Source organism: Hippoglossus hippoglossus, chromosome 22, assembly GCF_009819705.1.
Source record: "Hippoglossus hippoglossus isolate fHipHip1 chromosome 22, fHipHip1.pri, whole genome shotgun sequence".
NCBI lineage: Eukaryota > Metazoa > Chordata > Actinopteri > Pleuronectiformes > Pleuronectidae > Hippoglossus > Hippoglossus hippoglossus.
In genome coordinates, this window is record NC_047172.1 from 21,101,133 (window position 1) to 21,119,273 (window position 18,141).

At 40.9% G+C, this 18,141-nt stretch overlaps 1 protein-coding gene across 1 annotated transcript in view; it reads right to left on the minus strand.

Annotated features, from left to right (window-relative positions):
* The window catches only part of alk (ALK receptor tyrosine kinase), a 349,155-nt gene that overhangs the window by 13,935 nt on the left and 317,079 nt on the right, over positions 1 to 18,141 (minus strand). Inside the window, 10 exon segments of the mRNA XM_034576116.1 lie at positions 188 to 278; positions 933 to 1,119; positions 3,708 to 3,821; positions 4,886 to 5,041; positions 8,203 to 8,301; positions 9,528 to 9,695; positions 10,732 to 10,867; positions 11,710 to 11,820; positions 15,722 to 15,869; positions 17,267 to 17,432. Coding sequence (XP_034432007.1) covers positions 188 to 278; positions 933 to 1,119; positions 3,708 to 3,821; positions 4,886 to 5,041; positions 8,203 to 8,301; positions 9,528 to 9,695; positions 10,732 to 10,867; positions 11,710 to 11,820; positions 15,722 to 15,869; positions 17,267 to 17,432 — 1,376 coding nt within the window.

The following is an 18,141-nucleotide window of genomic DNA, read 5'->3' on the forward strand; positions in this document are numbered from 1 at the left end:
CATAAGAGCCATTCAAATTGTAACTGACTGCTTATGTTCCTAATCTCATCTCCTGAGTATTCTTAGTATAAAAGTAGATGGTGTGTAATTCGGTTAGAGGGCCCTCAGGATCTGATTTGATTTCATCAAGGTTTGACCTTTGAAGAACAGAAAAAAAGTTTTCTTCAGAGAGCAGGTTAGAACTCACCTTAACTGCCACTTGCAGTGGACTTGGTTCACCTGGTATCCCCACTACCAGCCCCTCGTACACTTCACCAAAGGCACCGTGACCCAGGCCCCTGGTGAAACACATCATTTATTTAGCAGTACATAGGATATATGATATTAGAAGTAAATGGCAATCAGAGATGTCCTCACTGTATCTGTCTCCAAAGAGTAACGACGTATGGAGCTAAATACAGGTTGAAGAAATTAAAATCATTGATGAAAGGAGTTTGGCAGAGATGCTGCTCAGTGTTCACCACATTTTCAGTCCACATAGACAGAAAACTGTTACTGTCTGGCATCCAGTGAAACTTTGACACCAGCTGTGTCATTTGAATCATGACTATTACAGCTCTAGATGCTGGGAAATATTCATGGCTCCATAAGAGAAAGAATGTATCACAAAGATGAAGAGGCAGAATGATAAACTGGTGAGCTATAAACACATGAAAGATCCATTAAAAATTGAAAAGAACCCTGTAAAGATCATTTCTCAGCTGCTCGGATCACTGCAGTACACCCATACACTCTGAGGCTTTACACTGAGTACATTAATATCTCAGGCTTTATTCAAACTGATATTTCTCCCACTATGCTCCATCTATGAGTCCATCCTATTTTTAAAAAATGTAGCAGTGTCCGTGAATCAATAACTCATTTCATCACAGATGTAGATGAGTGTATTTAACTCAGCTCTGCTACAGCTTGTAGCATCTTGAACCTCTTACCTGGTGAGGGAGATGTTGCGTCGTGGCACTTCCTTCAGGTCACTGACGGATGCCGTTTTACCAGCGAAGCAGTAGTTGGGGTTGTAGTCGGTCATGATGGTGGAGGCGCGGAGTTTACTGAGCTTGCAGTCTGGACTTTGCAGCTCCAGCTGAATGGACTGCAGCTCTGTATGTTTACGCCTGTACACTGGTGAGAGGAAAATAAAAGAGCAGTTTCATTCCTCAACTGAGATATCCACAATTAAAAAAATTAAAATAAAAAAACCTTGAACTCGTCTTCTTGTGGAAGAATGATTGCTATAGCAGCCAAAGTACACAAAGTGTAAAGCTTTTACAGTTATTATTTCTCTAAAGACCTTTTGCTTGCACAACAGCAATTTCTATGAAAATGAATTCTTTTGTGTCTGTGAAATAATAAGCTCTCTATCTGATAGCAGATTTGTCTTTTCAAACTATTCAGATATTTCAGAATCTAACCTTAACATGTGAATCGGTCTTATACAATCATAGTGTGTGTGATTGATAAAAACACAATCACATGTACAATTAGCAAACATGTTAACAAAGCACAGGAGGAAAAATATTACTTTCCTCCTTCATATCACAAACAAACCCATTTATGTAGCATAACACAGGATGAAAACAAACCATTTTTCATTTTCCCTCTCACAGGCACACATACACATACACTTTATTGTGCTCTAAGCCTCAACCTGGGCGTGAACACATGCACCAGGAGAATTGTTTGTGTATATTTATGTGTGTGCAGGGGAGTTATTTATTTACCAAGTGCTGTCTAACGTACGAGTGCTGTCAGCCACTGGCTCTCTAGCCATTCGTCTTTAGCACGTTTCATTCATCACAGAGGGAGTCCCACGCCTCCTCTGCTCACGCCTCATCTACTGATACGCTTGCACAGAGTGTAGGTGGAAGCATGGATGTGCGCGTCTGTCTGCTGCGAGTGTCAGAGTGAGCGTGGGTGTGTGTGGAGTCGATGATGGCTCAATGAGTGCATATGTCTGGATGTAATAGCCTAAAAGCAGGCGGACAGATGGAAGACTTCCCCATTCTGGCAACAACCTGTTAAGAGTCCTCTGAGCGAGACCAGGTCAGAAAGTGAAGAACTCTGTGTGTGTGTGTGTGTGTGTGTAAGACAGAAGAGGAAAATAAAAGCACTCATCTATTGTGAACCTCTCAAACATTTAGTATTTAGTAGCACAGTCCAGCTCTTGACGATCAGCGAGATCAACTTCAACTTTTCAAATTTCTCCTGGTTCATTGTGGTTGTGATCCTTTTTCTCCTCATCAGGAATACACTCAGTGTTTTGTGGCTCTTTCTACCTGCAATGGGATACATGACTGTATCCCATGTGACCTTGAGTATAAATTAATGTACTTGACACAAAAAGAAAAAAAACTTACATACACACATCACAGACACTAACTCGCCCATCCAGACAATATTCCTGGGCGTGTGTGTGTGTGTGTTTGTGTGTGTGAAATATGAAATATATGTGTGTTTTTGTATAGGGAGGAAGAGAGTGAAATTCATATGGTTGTAAAAAGAAACGCGAATTCATCATGTGGAAGTGATTGGTGTTCTGGTGTCTTTTAGTGAGAAAGATGTTGGGCAAACAACACTTATCTAAAAAATATACAACTAAACCACTGCCACTGAAGGCAGGAGAAACACAAATTTCTTTCAGCATTTCCACTGCCACCCACTTATCAACACTCATGTCCGCATCTTCCTCACTGACACCAGTATGGTGGTTTCTTTCACTCTGCGTGGCTGCATTCATTCATTAGTGATTTCTATTTATTATCTATTAGTTTTACCTTCACAACCAAATTCAATTTAACAAAACCGTATTTATTCAGAGCAGGTTCTTCCACACATGCTTTTGACAGCTGTTAAATGAAAATAAGTACAGGCATGATGTAGGTCTACCTACTGGTTCCCCTATAGGGTTCTACTCTATTGAATGCAATCTCAACAAAGACTGTTAATGGTTTGTGTTTTATTTTATACCTAAACGTAATATAAACATTAAAATGTGACATTACTGAAGCAGCTCTGGTAATCCCATTCACATTCATTTAATAGTTTGTCACAGTGACAGCGTGGACTTCTGCCCCTGGTTCCCACACTATGTTTTGTTTATTGTGTTTATAGTGTGGATCATCTCGTTAAGATATACTTAATTAGGGTTTGGTTTCACTATTAAAGTATTTTATCTTTTGTCTCATCAGCACCACAAGTATCAGGAAGGATTGTGGAAGAAACTTTGTCTGGTGTAAAGAAAGATCCACAGAGACCTGGAGGAAATGGGCTGTTTTGTGGAGGAGGAAATGTTTGGTAGTGGTCGATTGCGAGGCTATTGTTGGATGCATCTGCATGATATTCAGTGGGTTCGTAGTTTTCTCAAGAAATGAAAAAACTAAAATGAGAATGGTTCAAAATTTTGGATCCAGAGGAAGTGGAACTCTGGTGACCATGGGATTCTCCTTGCTGGTTATTAAGAAAACGTTTTTAATTTTTTACTCATAATATTATGACTTTTTAAAAATCATTAAATTAAGATTTCATTCTCATAATAATATGACTTTCTTCTCAAGTACGACTTTCTTCATTTTTCTTCAGTATGACCCTAATACTCCGTCATACCAGAAAAACAATTGCAGCAGACAACCTTTTCTCATTCATACCATGACTAATGACCATATTATGTCCTAATTCCATAGAGTAAGTGACTGACGTGTGACAGTACTTACTTATCATGACTCCAGACACGGCCAGCAGCAGTGCGGCGATGAGGGCCGAGGTGCCAACAGACAGACCCAGTGCCAGGTGGGAGAGAGACGGCTGGGGAGGCAGCAGGGACACCACTGCAAGACAAGGGAAACAACAGCGTCGCACAGTTGTTATCTCCCCCGGAGGAGCATTAACATTCACTTCTCCACTGTGATCCCCGACTTAATTAATGATGTGAAAGCGATGACACAACAGAGCTCAGGAACAGCGACGGCTGGTGCATGACAATTCCTTTTTCTCAGTGAGGAGAGGTGATCTCATTCCACTTGTCGAGGCTGAGGAGCAGATCTGCTCACAGACACAGACCATATTGAGACTGTGACCTTTTATGACCCGGCAGCACAGAATTATCTACTGCTTGTCATCACTGAGCCCAGATTTGTAACTCATAGGGCAAGGAGACACTCTAGGTCATTAAGATAATATTGAGATGGTAATAGCCCCGTTATTTGCTTCACATTATAAAGTGACATTACGTCGTATGAATTCACTTCAGATCTACATTTATATATTCATTACTCATCTGAGATAACGAATTTGAGGAGGCAATTCCACATCCACCGGGGGTTTGTCCACAATCTTCACAGAAGACGACATGACACTTGTGTGGAAGATGAGTTTTAGTCAAGGTTGACATGGTCTGATGGCCAAAGTCATAACGACATGAACTTTCATTAAATCCATAATGAGATGAATTCTACATCTGTGCTACAGTGTCACTATGAATATCCAGGTGAAACTTTTTGTCCTAAATCCTTGACCTGAGATAAAAAGCTTTTATCTGACAGCAGCTCAGATATAGATGCTTACAAATCACAGAAAACACCAGCTAACACTCCTCTAGGTTTATCCATTTCCATTTTCAACAGGTTAGCTCATCCTGCACATGGATAATTATTATGAGTGATTAAGGCACTAATGAAAAACGTTTCCTCAGATAAAGATTCAATAAAGTACAGAACCTCCCAGGCTTAATTACTTTTGTAGATTAATTCTTTATCTATTCACTGAGTCATAGTCTATTACAGGTACAATTGCATGCAGCTTGACTCATCCCTTCGTTTTTAATTCATTTCACATATTTGTGTGGAACAGAGAGAGGTAGACATTACTCATACAATATAAAAGTATGTCCTACCTGTAGCGTTGATGCAGGAGACTCCGTCTGGTGCCAAGATGAGGTCATCGTCACAGTAGCACTCAATGTTGTCCTTGGTCTTATGGCATTCACCGCTTTCACAGTGGCTGCAGTTCTCCACCGGACTGATGATCACCTCACCGTCACCCTCCATAGCTTTAGGAACATGCACACACACATGCAAACACACACAGGGGTCACACGAGTAGTTTCCAAAATAAACAGGGTTTGATTAAACAGGATGTGTCCCAGTAAAATGAGCTAAAGTTCAGTAAAAAACAATAACATTTTCTACAAAAGATGCCAATTAAAGAATGTATGAGGAGGTTTTCACTGTTATCACCCAGCAACAGTGGACAAAGTTACAAAATGTGCCGGATAACTGGAAATACTTCTGTCTGCACCTTGGATTCATGCCATCAAATAGAGCTTTGCTGCCACATAAGTGGGCGTATACGAGAACTGCTCATCTTGTCGTCTCCATACTTGGTATGTGTATTGTTGTCCCAAGCAAATGCAGTTTCGAATTTGGACACGCGATATGTTCAATATTAATAAACCTTGAATAAACCAGCGCTCATCAACAGTTGTCGATCACAACAACAGCACCTTCACAACAACTGTTTCTCCAGTTCAGGGTTCTGCGAACTGAGTCAAGCTTCGTCGAACTTTGAATAAACAAGTGGACAGCTCTTTGTGCAGCAGCAGTGGTGCAGCTTCAGGATTCTGTGGATTGAGTCCAGCAGCTGACCTTTACTTGCTGCGGCTAAATTACGGCAGGTCCCTTTTACAGTTTCAGAAAGAAAGCCGCAACCAACACTACCACAGGCCAAGTAAAACAGCCCATTCCAAACAGGCAGGTTAAAGCAGGCACTGCACTAGTTCATAGAAAATACAGTCATTACTGTAAATCACTGGACTTCAGTGTTTTTCTTAAATCTGTTTTTCTTAAATCTGATTAAAAGGGTAATGCCGCTCAAACAATTTATTCAGGTGTTTGGTGATGCTTTGGTCTGAAAGTGTCTGGGTTTAACATTAGAATTCTATTCATGCTCAACGGGTTTATTGCCGCAGTGTAAGTGTTCACAGCTCACTTGTCTTCGTCTGTGCGTTCTGTTTCATCAGCAGCGCGATTTAATTTCATGAACAGCTTTACCCCGGCAAGTCCAAACTATATGAGATGAAATGAGTCATAGCTGGTTTATCATGTTGTACGGAGGGTAGTGAAACCTGCACATTTTCATATGAGCCTTGTACAAGATAAATTCACAGATTGTGACTGGAGGTGCGTTAATCAGTCGAACTATCTGTCAATTTCTTTGGCTGGAACAAAACCGGCAGCCTCTCTGTTCTCCACGGCACAGCTGCTGAGACTGCCATAAAGTATCTGAAACTGATTTTTACAACATCCTATCCTTTATTTCGATTTTTAAAGAAAGCAAACCCCTTAATTGTAAACTACAGCAAGCAGGGACAAATCAGTCTAACATGAATTAGTTATGGGCCGGCTGTGAATGCTTGTACTGTTTAGTAAGCAAAGCAAATGCACTCATCTGCAGAATCTATTTTCTCTCATCATTCTGTTATCAGCTTTATAAGTGCAAATACATAAATCTAACCTCGAAACACTTGAAAGGTTTCGAAGGAGGAATACAAATGTGTCGAGTGCAGACGGTGACTGCATACTGATGTTATGGCCATGCTCTGTATCATGGATCTTAACATGCAGCATGGCTTCTCCAACCAATTTGACTAATATTTCTTCACTTGTTGCCTTTGTTTAATGATATAAATGTATGATACAAATGTACAAATGTTCAACTGCCAAAGCTTAACAAGAATATCTGTACAGGTGAGAACATTTTCTTCCCCTATGCTGCGTTTTCTCTTTGATACAAAGGATCAAGTGAGAGCCATTGAAGACATCCTGGCCTGTAATAACATGCATGTTTCCTCCTGTTCCTACCAGCATCTAGTGATGGCTGTATGATTGGAACACTGTGTTCGTCTTCCTTCGGTCTGTATTCAGTGGATTAGGCCACTGTATTTCGAACCGGTTGCCCCTCTCAACATCAATGGAATGGTCGTATCTTTTTTGTCAGCTCTTTCAAAGAACACAGCAGGGTTGTCCAGCCGGACCTGCAGCTTTTTTCTTTTTCTCAAGCTTGTGTTCCTGTCTGTGCAGTTCAAGCTGAGAGGGAAATAACCTGACCTTTACACTAATGATATTCTTTTAAGTTATCAAATTACAGATATTACAACCCAATATACCATCCTGTGTGTTATGAGAGTGATTCAGGGTGCTTGGCGATTCACCGGTTATAAATCATCCTGTTCTTTTCTCTCTCTTTTTTTCATGAATACCACTCTGTTAGATTTCTCCTTTTTTCTCCTGTTTCTTTGGAAAATGAAACAAGGAATATAAAACCTTTATTGGATGATTCTGATTATTTGTATCTAAATTGCTTCGAAAGGCGCTGTATAATTTATTAATAGAGAGGAATTGGGAAAATGTGTAATTTACTAAATGAATAATTTTGTAACCTTTGAAAAAAACAAAATTCTCTTATTTTGCTTATTTTGCTGGACTTCATTCTGACACCTTTTCTCCCCCAGAGAAAATGAAGTGCGATTGATGATAAATGCGAGGACTGTGGCTATTGAAAGAACCGCTGCGTTTCTCAACAGCATCGTCCTTCTAAAGCTCAATGGTAGAAAGAAATGGCTCTGTTCTTTACTAGAGTCCAATAAAAGACAATTTTAAAAAGCACTTCAGTGTCTATTTGCCATTTCCCCCTTTTCTTATTTTTCAATGGAGCTCGGTGAAGAGGTAACCGTGATGCATGTGTTATCACTACAGCTGAAATTTCAGTCCGTATTTTGAGTACCCGTCAAGTTTAAATGTACAGGAAGAATAGCAGAGGTGGGTCAGCAGGTTTACACGCGACGATTTCACTTTTCACTTCCTGCTCTCTGTACGGAGGCATGATAATCAATACAAATAATCTGTTCTATAGCCTTTGGCTGGAAGGTAAAACTCCAGTCTACGTCCTGTTTTGATGTCACAGAGTAAGAAACCTATTCTCATCATACCAATCTATTTATTTACTGTCGAAGGCAAACCTGATGCTCCACCACAAAAACTAATTCAACATGTCAATTGAAAAACGGGTTTTCCCATAATTTTCCAAGTACAAACACATTAAGTCTCACCTGCAAACACTACAAAAGGATCAAATGCTGAATACAAATGTACTGACTGCAAGTGCTGACTGCTGAGTGGTTGTATTTTTTTAGCCAGGAATCCTTCACATTACCTTTCAGAGGATCGAGGAAGGACTCTCCTTCTGGACCCAGAAAAGAAGTACCATCATCACCATCATGTTTGGGGTTGTTACCTATGGACGTGTTACCACCTAAAAACAGGGACAAACACAAAAGCTCAGTGTCATACTTACACCAAAAAATCCATTAGAAGTACTGCTTATTCTTCCAAAGTTCGCAGAGTGGCTGGAGCCAGTCCTAGCAGCCACTGGGCGAATGCATCAAGCCAAAACCCTTTAAGAGCTCATTCAACACATCATCCAGACAGAGGATGATACTGTTCACACACGACGTCTACAGCTCTCATCCATCACAATCATTTTTGTATTTTGTATTTTTTTTAACATATTTATTGTTTTATTTACATATAAACCCCTTTTTTCTATAACAGTAGTAACAGTAATTTGCATTATGCCTACCACCATTTTTTTTTTGGTGTGATTTATGTTTCTTCTAATTTAGATGTGTTTCTATTCATGCCTTGTGTGTACTATTGTGTATTACTGTAATGACCCACTTCTCTCCTGAGGACCATCAAAGTATATTTCACACAACGATCACAGAGCTTAATTGGGTATGTTAAGTACAAGGAGATTGTGAAACAATGTTATGTGCTTTAGAAGAAGCACAGCAAATCATTGGAAAGGGGTCATTTGCAATGGTTTATGGGATGCATAGTTCCCTAACTCACTTTGTTGCTCTAAATCAAATGTTTTATGTTCAAAATTCATATCGTAGCTGGTCGGCATGGTTCCAGGCTTGAAACGCTTTTTTTTTAACTGAAACGTCAATGGAGAAAATGATTGGGAAATTTATTTCTAAAACCAGAGCCGTTCGGTGAGCTCTCATTGTTATGGCCAACAATTACACCAAGATAAAATGTTCCTGTCAGTTGACATTGATAATTATCCTAATAAATGTCATTTTATTGGGGTTTTTTTTAATTTAAAGACAGATTTTTTGCTCCTGAGGGAAGGTTGTGGTTTGAAACTCTTCTTTATGGGCAGACAATGACAAACACATTTACATAGGTATTAATAAAAATAATATTGCAATAATTATTGATATTGTTTTACTGCCCAGCCCTATTGGCATCAGGTTTAAATGTAGTGTTTAAACGTTTTAGGGCCACATCCAGAGAGGTCGACAGTGGATTGAGCAGTTATTGAGAGAGGACCTGACCCTTGTCACCCTGTCACATTCAGTATTGACACTATTAGATGAACATTCATGCCATACTTGACAGCCCAAGATGATTTATTCATTAAACCTTTTTTCTGGACATTTCAGAGAAACCTTGGAAATCTCTTGGACTAACCTCGGAAGCCTCCACCGCCCCCACCGGACATGCAGCCGCCACCGCCGCCACCGAAGCCCCCACGGGTCTGCCAGTACTTTTGACAGGCCTGCCCTCCCTGGCCCCCCAGCACCAGTGGTCGGCCACCCTGAGTGACAGGAGTGCTATCATTCCAGCCTCCGCCTCCACCTGTCAGCAGACACACATTTGAAACAATGTGAAGTAATAGGCTTTGGTTGTGAATCGCAGTGTGTGTGTGATAAAGGGAAAAGACAGAGACAGCGAGCGAGGGAGAGAGTTCTTAAGTGGGTCAAAAGATGCTGAGCTACAGAAATGCATGTGGCATGTATACAGGCAGACACACGCATTACACAACATCCCAATATCCCATATTAGGGATAACAACACAGGTTAGAGCAGAGATTATACAAACCTAAAGAGATCTGCTAACTCAAGATTAAAGTTACAGCTAATGAAGTTCAAACTAATCCCTCCCATATTCCTGAACACCAGCCAATTTCATTCCCCCCCTCCTGTGTTCCTCCTTCTTGTTTGAAGTCTGAGCCAGACAAACAATTGAAAAGACGGACGGACGTGCTGAATATTTAATTTTTCATTCACAAGTTTCCTCAAAAGTAAACCTTGGGCTTTGTGAAGATCTAAGAATCAATATCTTATGTTTTCTGGGCCGATCGTCAACTCCGAGCACATGAATAATTGAGCCTGCAGCGTGCACAGATGCAATGTTCCACAGTTCTGTCCAGCAGCAACAGAGGACAAAGTCCTCAATATGAATTATAATGAGTAGGTTATTTTTTGCCAAAACACGAACACTAGGACACAGAGGTGGAACGTCTTTGGCACTTCTACATTAAGACAGAAGTAAACACCTTCTGGATAAGCCAGCACAGTTAGACATGCACACCCCCACCTCAGGCCTCCTGAAAACATGGTTTTGGATTGTGGAACCATGCAGAAGAGAACATATAACACTCATCTTCTCATCTTTAGGCTGGGAAAGATAAACCATATACATTACAGCACAGCACAGTAATGGAGTATTAGTTTTCTACTCTTATCTTTCATGGTCTCAATATCTCATACACTTACTACAATGCACTGAGTGTACTGAGTTACATGTGAACATAATCACTACACAATCAGCTGCACACGTACATATACAGGGAACCAACACACATCAAAGCTGTGGTATGTACCTGCCTGCCGCTCGACTTCCCATTGCGTCCCGGCTGGCTGGGGTCATAGTCCATCTGCTCCAGCTGGGTTTTTGATTGGCTGCTGTATCCCCGGCCTCCTCCCCCAGCAGCAATGATGAGGGGGATGTGCACATCTTTGTCCACCTGGGTCATTATTGTTTAGAGTTATAGTTATTTAGAGGATTCTGTTCTTTAGAGGAAAAAACATTGGGAATCATATGAGATGATATGACTCATATTTATACACGATATATGAAGCAAAAGGGAGAAGATCAGTCCTTTAGAGAAATATATAGGTTTATTAAAGACTGTAGGTCAGTTTATCTGCTCACTTATCAGAGTAGATATAACCAACATAACTCAAGTCTCCCTGGTGGCCGGGATCTAGAGCTTCATATGATATTATCTTTTCTCTTGTATCTAATATGTAACAGAATATGTTTTCTACTTGAGGTAAGAGACAATTTCATTCCAATGTACGTTTACAGATATGGCTGAAGTAACATGACTAAACGTAAAGGTTGTGTTGCCTTCACCAAGTCAGGGCTGTCCTTGTAAAAAGGAGTATTTTAATCTCACCAAGTCACAAAGGCCACAGTGGTCTTCATGTGAAGCTACGATATTGGACAAATGTATCTAAACGTTGGCTCATGTTGCCAAATCATCGTTGTGTCTTCTTCTCACAGAGATTTTATGCACCTTGCTCCAGTTGTTATCTGTCCGGCCTCCTAACTCAACTCAACCTTGGGTCCTACACATACTGCAATAAAGAAAAGGGGACTCAATATATTTGGGGGATTTAAACAATATTCCTCTGACTTGACTTTATGCACTGGGATCCTGGGGTAGAGAGGCTCAGAAATAAGACAATGCAGACTAAGTGACAAAGAATAAAACTAATAAACAACATAGACGTTACATAAAATTGTCTATAACCAGTATCTCCCTGACTCCCCAGGTGTTTCCTCTCCTCAGCACCTTCTTACCTTGAATACATACGTAGCACCTCCGCCCCCTCCTCCGCCCCCTTTCACTTGAGTCTTGTTCACCATTGGGCTGCTCTGTTCCAGGCAGATCTTATTCAGTATGCCATTGGACTGCGAGAGAAGGGAGAGAGAGAGAGAGAGACGTCAGTTCGCAGAAGAATTGCTTTCATGGATGTCAGTCGTGTATGAGAAGGCAGAGCAGTTGCCAAACCCCGGCTCCTGCGAATGTGAGATTTTAGCATTTCAGTGGGGAGCGAATACCAAGCGGAGACATCCAGATTTAAAAAGGAAGTGAAAAGCACAAGCCGTCGTTCTCTTTATGAGACAGTTCTAGTGAGGTTAGGATGTTTACTGATTTCCTGTTTTTACCTTCGGTGTTTTACATGACTGCAAATATGTTTCATGTGTTGGATTCATGTTCCTGACTCAATAAGACATCTCAGGAGTTTCAATGCCGTTTCAAAAATAATCCATATTGTATCTGCTGTAGAGTTGCTTATCTTGCAGATGTGTAAATAGAGAGTTGATGTGTTGTTCAAAAACGTAATGTTTCTTATGTTTTATGAGATGTGGAAAAACAGACGTTAAATGATATAACTGTATTTCATAATAGATTCATGTTCATGGTTAACTCGATGATTGATCATTTCTTATCATTTTGTTATGAATGCTGCAGGTTAAACCAGTGGAAAATTATCTACCTACTAATTCCACAAACGTCTGTATGTGATACGCATATCTCATGACCCCTTCTTCTAATCGGCTTCTCACTTGGGACGCATATAATAAATTGTCAGAGAAAGTGCAGTGCATAGTTTGGTTTGATTTGGAGACAAGATACATTCTATATTCATAAAATATTTATAAACAGGCGACCAGCGCTCTGTAGCGGTCTGTGGGGGAGGGGCAGTGTGCCTTCAGTCTGTGGATCGAGTTTCACATGTATTGTGATTAACTACTGCAGTGATTGGCAACTGAGTCAAACCTCAAATCAAAGTTGAAGGAAGGTCATTTAGATAATTTCGTGTTTTAGTTCACCGTATCAGACTGACACAGGCTTTCACAGGTGCTGATCTCTGTCATGGCAGCAACATTCATGGAATCTCTTCCTCTTCAGTAATTTGTCTTCAAAGTAAAAGCACAATGTCCGTGTCACTTCTGTAATGCTTTATATCAACCTGAACTACAAGAGCTATTTTGAAAAGTTTTAAACTAATTCAGCTTCCTTTTATGAAAAACATTGACTAAAAAGTCTTCATTGCAGATAATCCAGGTAGAATGAGAACAAAGTTTTTTAACTTCACTTTGCACCATAGACTGTTTACAAAAAGCTCTGCACACAACGTCGAGCACTCAAACAATAAAAAGTGACAGTATATTGTAGAGCTGTTCGAGGAGGACTCACTAATGACATGGAATAATTCTGAAGTAGCTCCAGAGCATTAACACAGGGCAAAAAAACAGCCCATTCCAAACAGGCAGGTTTAGAACGAGCACAGCACTAGTGCATTTAATCTTAAAAGGGAATATAACAGTACAACAAAACAAAATGATGGTGTACTGGCATTATGATTTAAGAGTTTTAAGATGAATGGTCATTTTAACCTAAAAGACAGTCTGTCAGTCAGTTTGTCGTCGTTCCAGTCTGTTTCCCAGAAATACAGCCTCTTTATTAAAATGGAACTGGACGTATTGTTGGCAAATTATGTTAGATGCAGGGACATTGGCATAGCTGAGGTCTTTTGAATTGATGTGTCGGCCTTGTTTGTGCGATCGTGCTGAACTGCCTGGAGCCAGTCCTACTTTGAGAGGGAGAGAGAGAGAGAGAGAGAGAGAGAGAGAGAGAGGGAGGGCATCAGTTTCCTCCCCTCACTATGTTTGAACCTCACAAGTTCCCACTCAGTCGCTCATCGCTCCCTCCGCTCCCTCGTCTGTCTGAACCCAAAGTCTGAGGGGCCGGGAGGACTGGAGTAGGGGCGGGACTTTATTGACTGTGATTGACGGTTGGAGGGGGTAAAATGCAACGCACTCAATTGTTATGGGAGAGTCTTCTTCACTCTCTCTGCCTCTCAGCCTGTTCTGTCATTGCAGCTCCTCACTTTAAAGTTGAGATTGTGTCTGGGAGACGAAGTGAACGACAGAAAGGAGTCTATGTGCCAACGTGCCTGAGATGCACAGAAGAGTATTTGTCCGGACAAGGGAGGTATCATTTCCCTCACCGGAGGGAAAGTTAGTTGAGAAAACACTGTTGGACAGCACAGCTCATGTTCAGAGCGACTCTTTGGAGAGAGTTGCTGCCTGTCGTCGTCTCAACTGGGGGGGAAATAAGAAGAACCTTAAACGACTCCAGTCCCCCTCTGCTTTACTAAGCACTTCAAGACACACTGCGTCACAACCTAATAACTCCATGACAGCGGCGAGGACCCCTGACTGCAAAGCTCCACATTCTGCCTCTTGAACACAAAAGGCCCTCGAACCGCCTGATATCCCGCTATACCACAAAAAAAGAAAGGCTGTTAAATTAGCATCATCTTGTAAATCACATTTTATGAATAGATATTTTCATGTAAATATTTACCCCTCATTCCAGCGCTTTAACAGTCACTTTTTCCCCCTTTTGAATACACTATATTAATACACAAATTATATTTATCATTATTATTATTACTATTATTATGATTATTATGATAGTGTATTGTATTTTAAAACACTATATTTTATTTATATTTTATTTCGATTTCACTCACTTTAACACATATATTCTCTACGATTTTATGATTTTATTCTCTTTCTATTTAGTTCTCTTTTGTTCTATTTCTGAATATGCTATTCAGAATTTTTGTCTTTTTTTTATTTTGCCATTAGTGTTTCCTCCTTGGTATCTTCGGGGAAGCTGGCCTTGCTTGTGTTTCTTGGAGATGTTTTGCCTCATGTCCAAGTTAAGTAAAGCACTAAAGTGTGATTGATTGATGGAAAGGTAGAACACTTATGAAATTTCTCTTTAACATAGAAATGTGTTGAGTTACAGAGAGACTGAGAAAGATGGATTCTTCCATTTGGCACACTTTTCAGCTTCTGTGGGTAATTTTCCTCAATGATTGTTGTTTGACCAATAACTAACTCATTGAGGGACAGGCCTGGAATGTGGAATGTTTGAAGAGCAAATGATGAATGGTTTCGCTGGCAACCCGGAGGGATTGTGGGGGTTTTAGTCTCAGTGTTGTGAACTGAGAGGGGAAGCAAGCTGCGCTGCTGCCAGTGAATAAACTCCTGAGCATAATGGATGACAGCCACTGCTGGCAAAAGAACCCGAGTAAGCTTGAGAGAGACAATGGAGAGATCACTGAAAGCGCTGATCGCATACTTAAAGATCAGTGGTGCCCATAAAATGTAACCACTTAGAGCATAGGTATCCAAAGTTAGGTCTAGGGGCCGCTCAGGGTCCACGGGGGTAAATTGCCAGGGTCCATGAAAGTCTTGCACTTTGGACAATGTTATAGAATGTTGAGTCTCATAGTTTCCATTCCACCACTATCAGGTTTAACAGTGTGGTAAATTACATATTTCAGTCCAATTCATTAGCAAATTATGTTGTAGTAAGAATCATTCCTATAAAAATTCTGTTGAAATAATTTGGTTATAGTGATTAAGTAGTCCGCTTAGAGTGTTCATTTTGGGTCTTGGACCATTAAAAAGTTATTTTGTACAACTGCTTATAGTGATCAATTTGGCCCATGACAAACGTGATCACTATAAGCAGTTTCTTACGGTAAATGATTAATATACTAATTTGTGACTCCATATAAAAGAAAAATGGTTGAAGCTAATTCACAGTAGATGCACAAATTGAATCAGTATTTTTTCAGTAGTGAGCGAATATTTTAGAGGGAACATCGCTGCTTTATATTTAACTATATTAGTATATAAATGTAGACTATAGCTTGTCATATGCTACTAAACATGTAATGATGTAAAGCATGATAGTTGACTCATAAATTAAAAAAAGGCTCACATTAGGGCATGCGTCTTCTCCTTTTTGTCCCACTAGGATATAGATCAGATCTCCTCTCCTAAGCAGAAAGTCTCCAGTGATGTATACACCATGTGACCTGCTCATGGCCAATACGCTGCGACCGCCAGCTGCACCGTACGCTGTGATCCTGGCAGAGACACAAACAAAAACAACAACACAAATCAAAAAATCTCAGTAGTGGGATAATTATTGTAATGATACAGGGAATGGAAGGCAGCTTCATTTCAATGGGTATAAACATGTATGACAACAAAACTCTGTAACTTAACAATGACAATGCATATATTTAGTCTTCCATGTTCAAATATGATTAAAATACCCAAATATTTGACCAAGCATGGCACAGAAAACATGCAAACAAAACTGAACTGCATGGATACACAATCTGTCCTTCAAACGCACACCTTAGTAGCAAACAACACCCATTTCAAACGCTCCAGTTTTCTTGCCAGGAAAAAAACAACAGCTTGATTGGTTTTTGGGAGAGCTTCGATATTTCTCTTCCCTGGTGGTCGAGCTTGGTGGGGCGAGAGAGAACGTTGCCCGGTGCCCAGTAGCTACCTCAGCTGTTTGCCTAATGACTTCGGGGAGATGCAGAGCGCACATTCATCCCTGTGGCCGTCTGTCAGCTTCATTTACAAGCTCTGCCAGCTAAACCGGGATCACGCATCAAGACCACGATTACGAAGTTAGCGTGGAGGCAGAAGGTAGGCAGAGGCAGGTGTTTTTCTAAAACTCTGGGACAGGTGTTATGACGTTGATGTCCACTATTTTGTTCGTTAGGTATTTTAAGAGTAAAGGGTTTTAGTTGGGCTTAGTGGTGTTTGTGTGTGTGTGTGTGTGTGTGTGTGTGTGTGTGTGTGTGTGTGTGTGTGTGTGTGTGTGTGTGTGTGTGTGTGTGTGTGTGTTTGTTTCTGTGTTGATGTGGGAGGCTAGAAGCTTTCAAGTCAAATCCAAGTTAAACACCTCAGGTTGTCATGAATGCCCACAGGAGGAATATTGATCTTGCACAAGGCAGTGGATATTACAGGATTAATCCTGTAGCAGCGCACAGTTGGAGGTCAATGCACTGCGGCCGATTTTTGAGGTATTTTGAAGCCTTTAAGGCCACCAACATAGACGTGGAGGTGGGTGGATTTTGGATTTTCAGGTGCTGAGTGAATCATGCTATTTAGCTGCCGTAACTCCAACCTCCTGCAAGAATCTGATAGTGATATTTCTCTGTTTGCTTGTGGAAGATTGATGTGCTGCTGATGCACAGAGGAGTGGAGGTGGGTGTGAGGAAGAGTCTGTATTGTTGCCAGTTGCACAGTGTGTGCTGATACCTAAAAATGAGAGGTGTGTACCGTTTACTAAATGCTCACAAGCCAAGTGAATTTAATGATTGACCTTGCAACACAGTGACCCTTAGGAAAGTGATAGCATTGTTACAGAGTGGGTGCTGAGTGAAACATGTGTTGTAAAAATAACAGTTAGGCAGATATTTGTGTGCTCAGGCACTTTATACTCTGGAATCAGTCTTACCTGTAGGTGCCAGTTTCTGGGACCCGCCACATTTGAATGCCTTTGAAGGGCCCTCGGGTGCTGACTGTCATGTTGACATTACTGTTCCTGTAGGAGTTGAGGCACTGAGAGGGCGTCGGGCCTTCGGGGCCCACAGCCCCACAGGTATGAAAAATCCATTTCATGGCTGCAAATGAAGAAAAGGGGAAAAAAAACATTTAGAACATCATAGAGGGCGAGACACACACACACACACACACACACACACACACACACACACACACACACACACACACACACACACACACACACAGTATTCCATCTCGCATGCATTTTAGCGAACTTAAAGATGATAGAGAGACTGAAGAGAGACTCATTACAGTTCTATTTGTCTCACATTCATTCCCCTTCACATTCCCCACTGCTCCACTTTCACGTCAATAAAACACAAATATACAGACATGAGGCAAATGATTACATATTGGGGAGGCAATCTTTAAACTGGAAGCCACTCATATGAGAGGCTGCTATCATCATCTTCACTGCAGCAGGGCACACACAGAGACAGGATCACAGGTGACAAACATTTCTCCTCATTTTCTGTGTAATCCCATGTGTTGATGCTAATTGGAGTTCTTTTTCTCTGTAATTAGCACTAGATTAATCTTGTCAGATGAACGTGGAAGGACTTAACACTGCAGTGCTAAATCCTGATTTAAGGCTTGTGAACACAGAGCAGTGAGGGAGACACCAGGGGACTGAAGCACATCCCCCCCTTCTGCCTTCCTCCCTCAGACGGGCTGTGGTCGCTCAGAGACTACTTATCATTCATTTCAGAGCAGGGTTGATCGTTGCATATCTGCAGAGGAGCTAAAGTCAAAGTCGTATCTGCGACA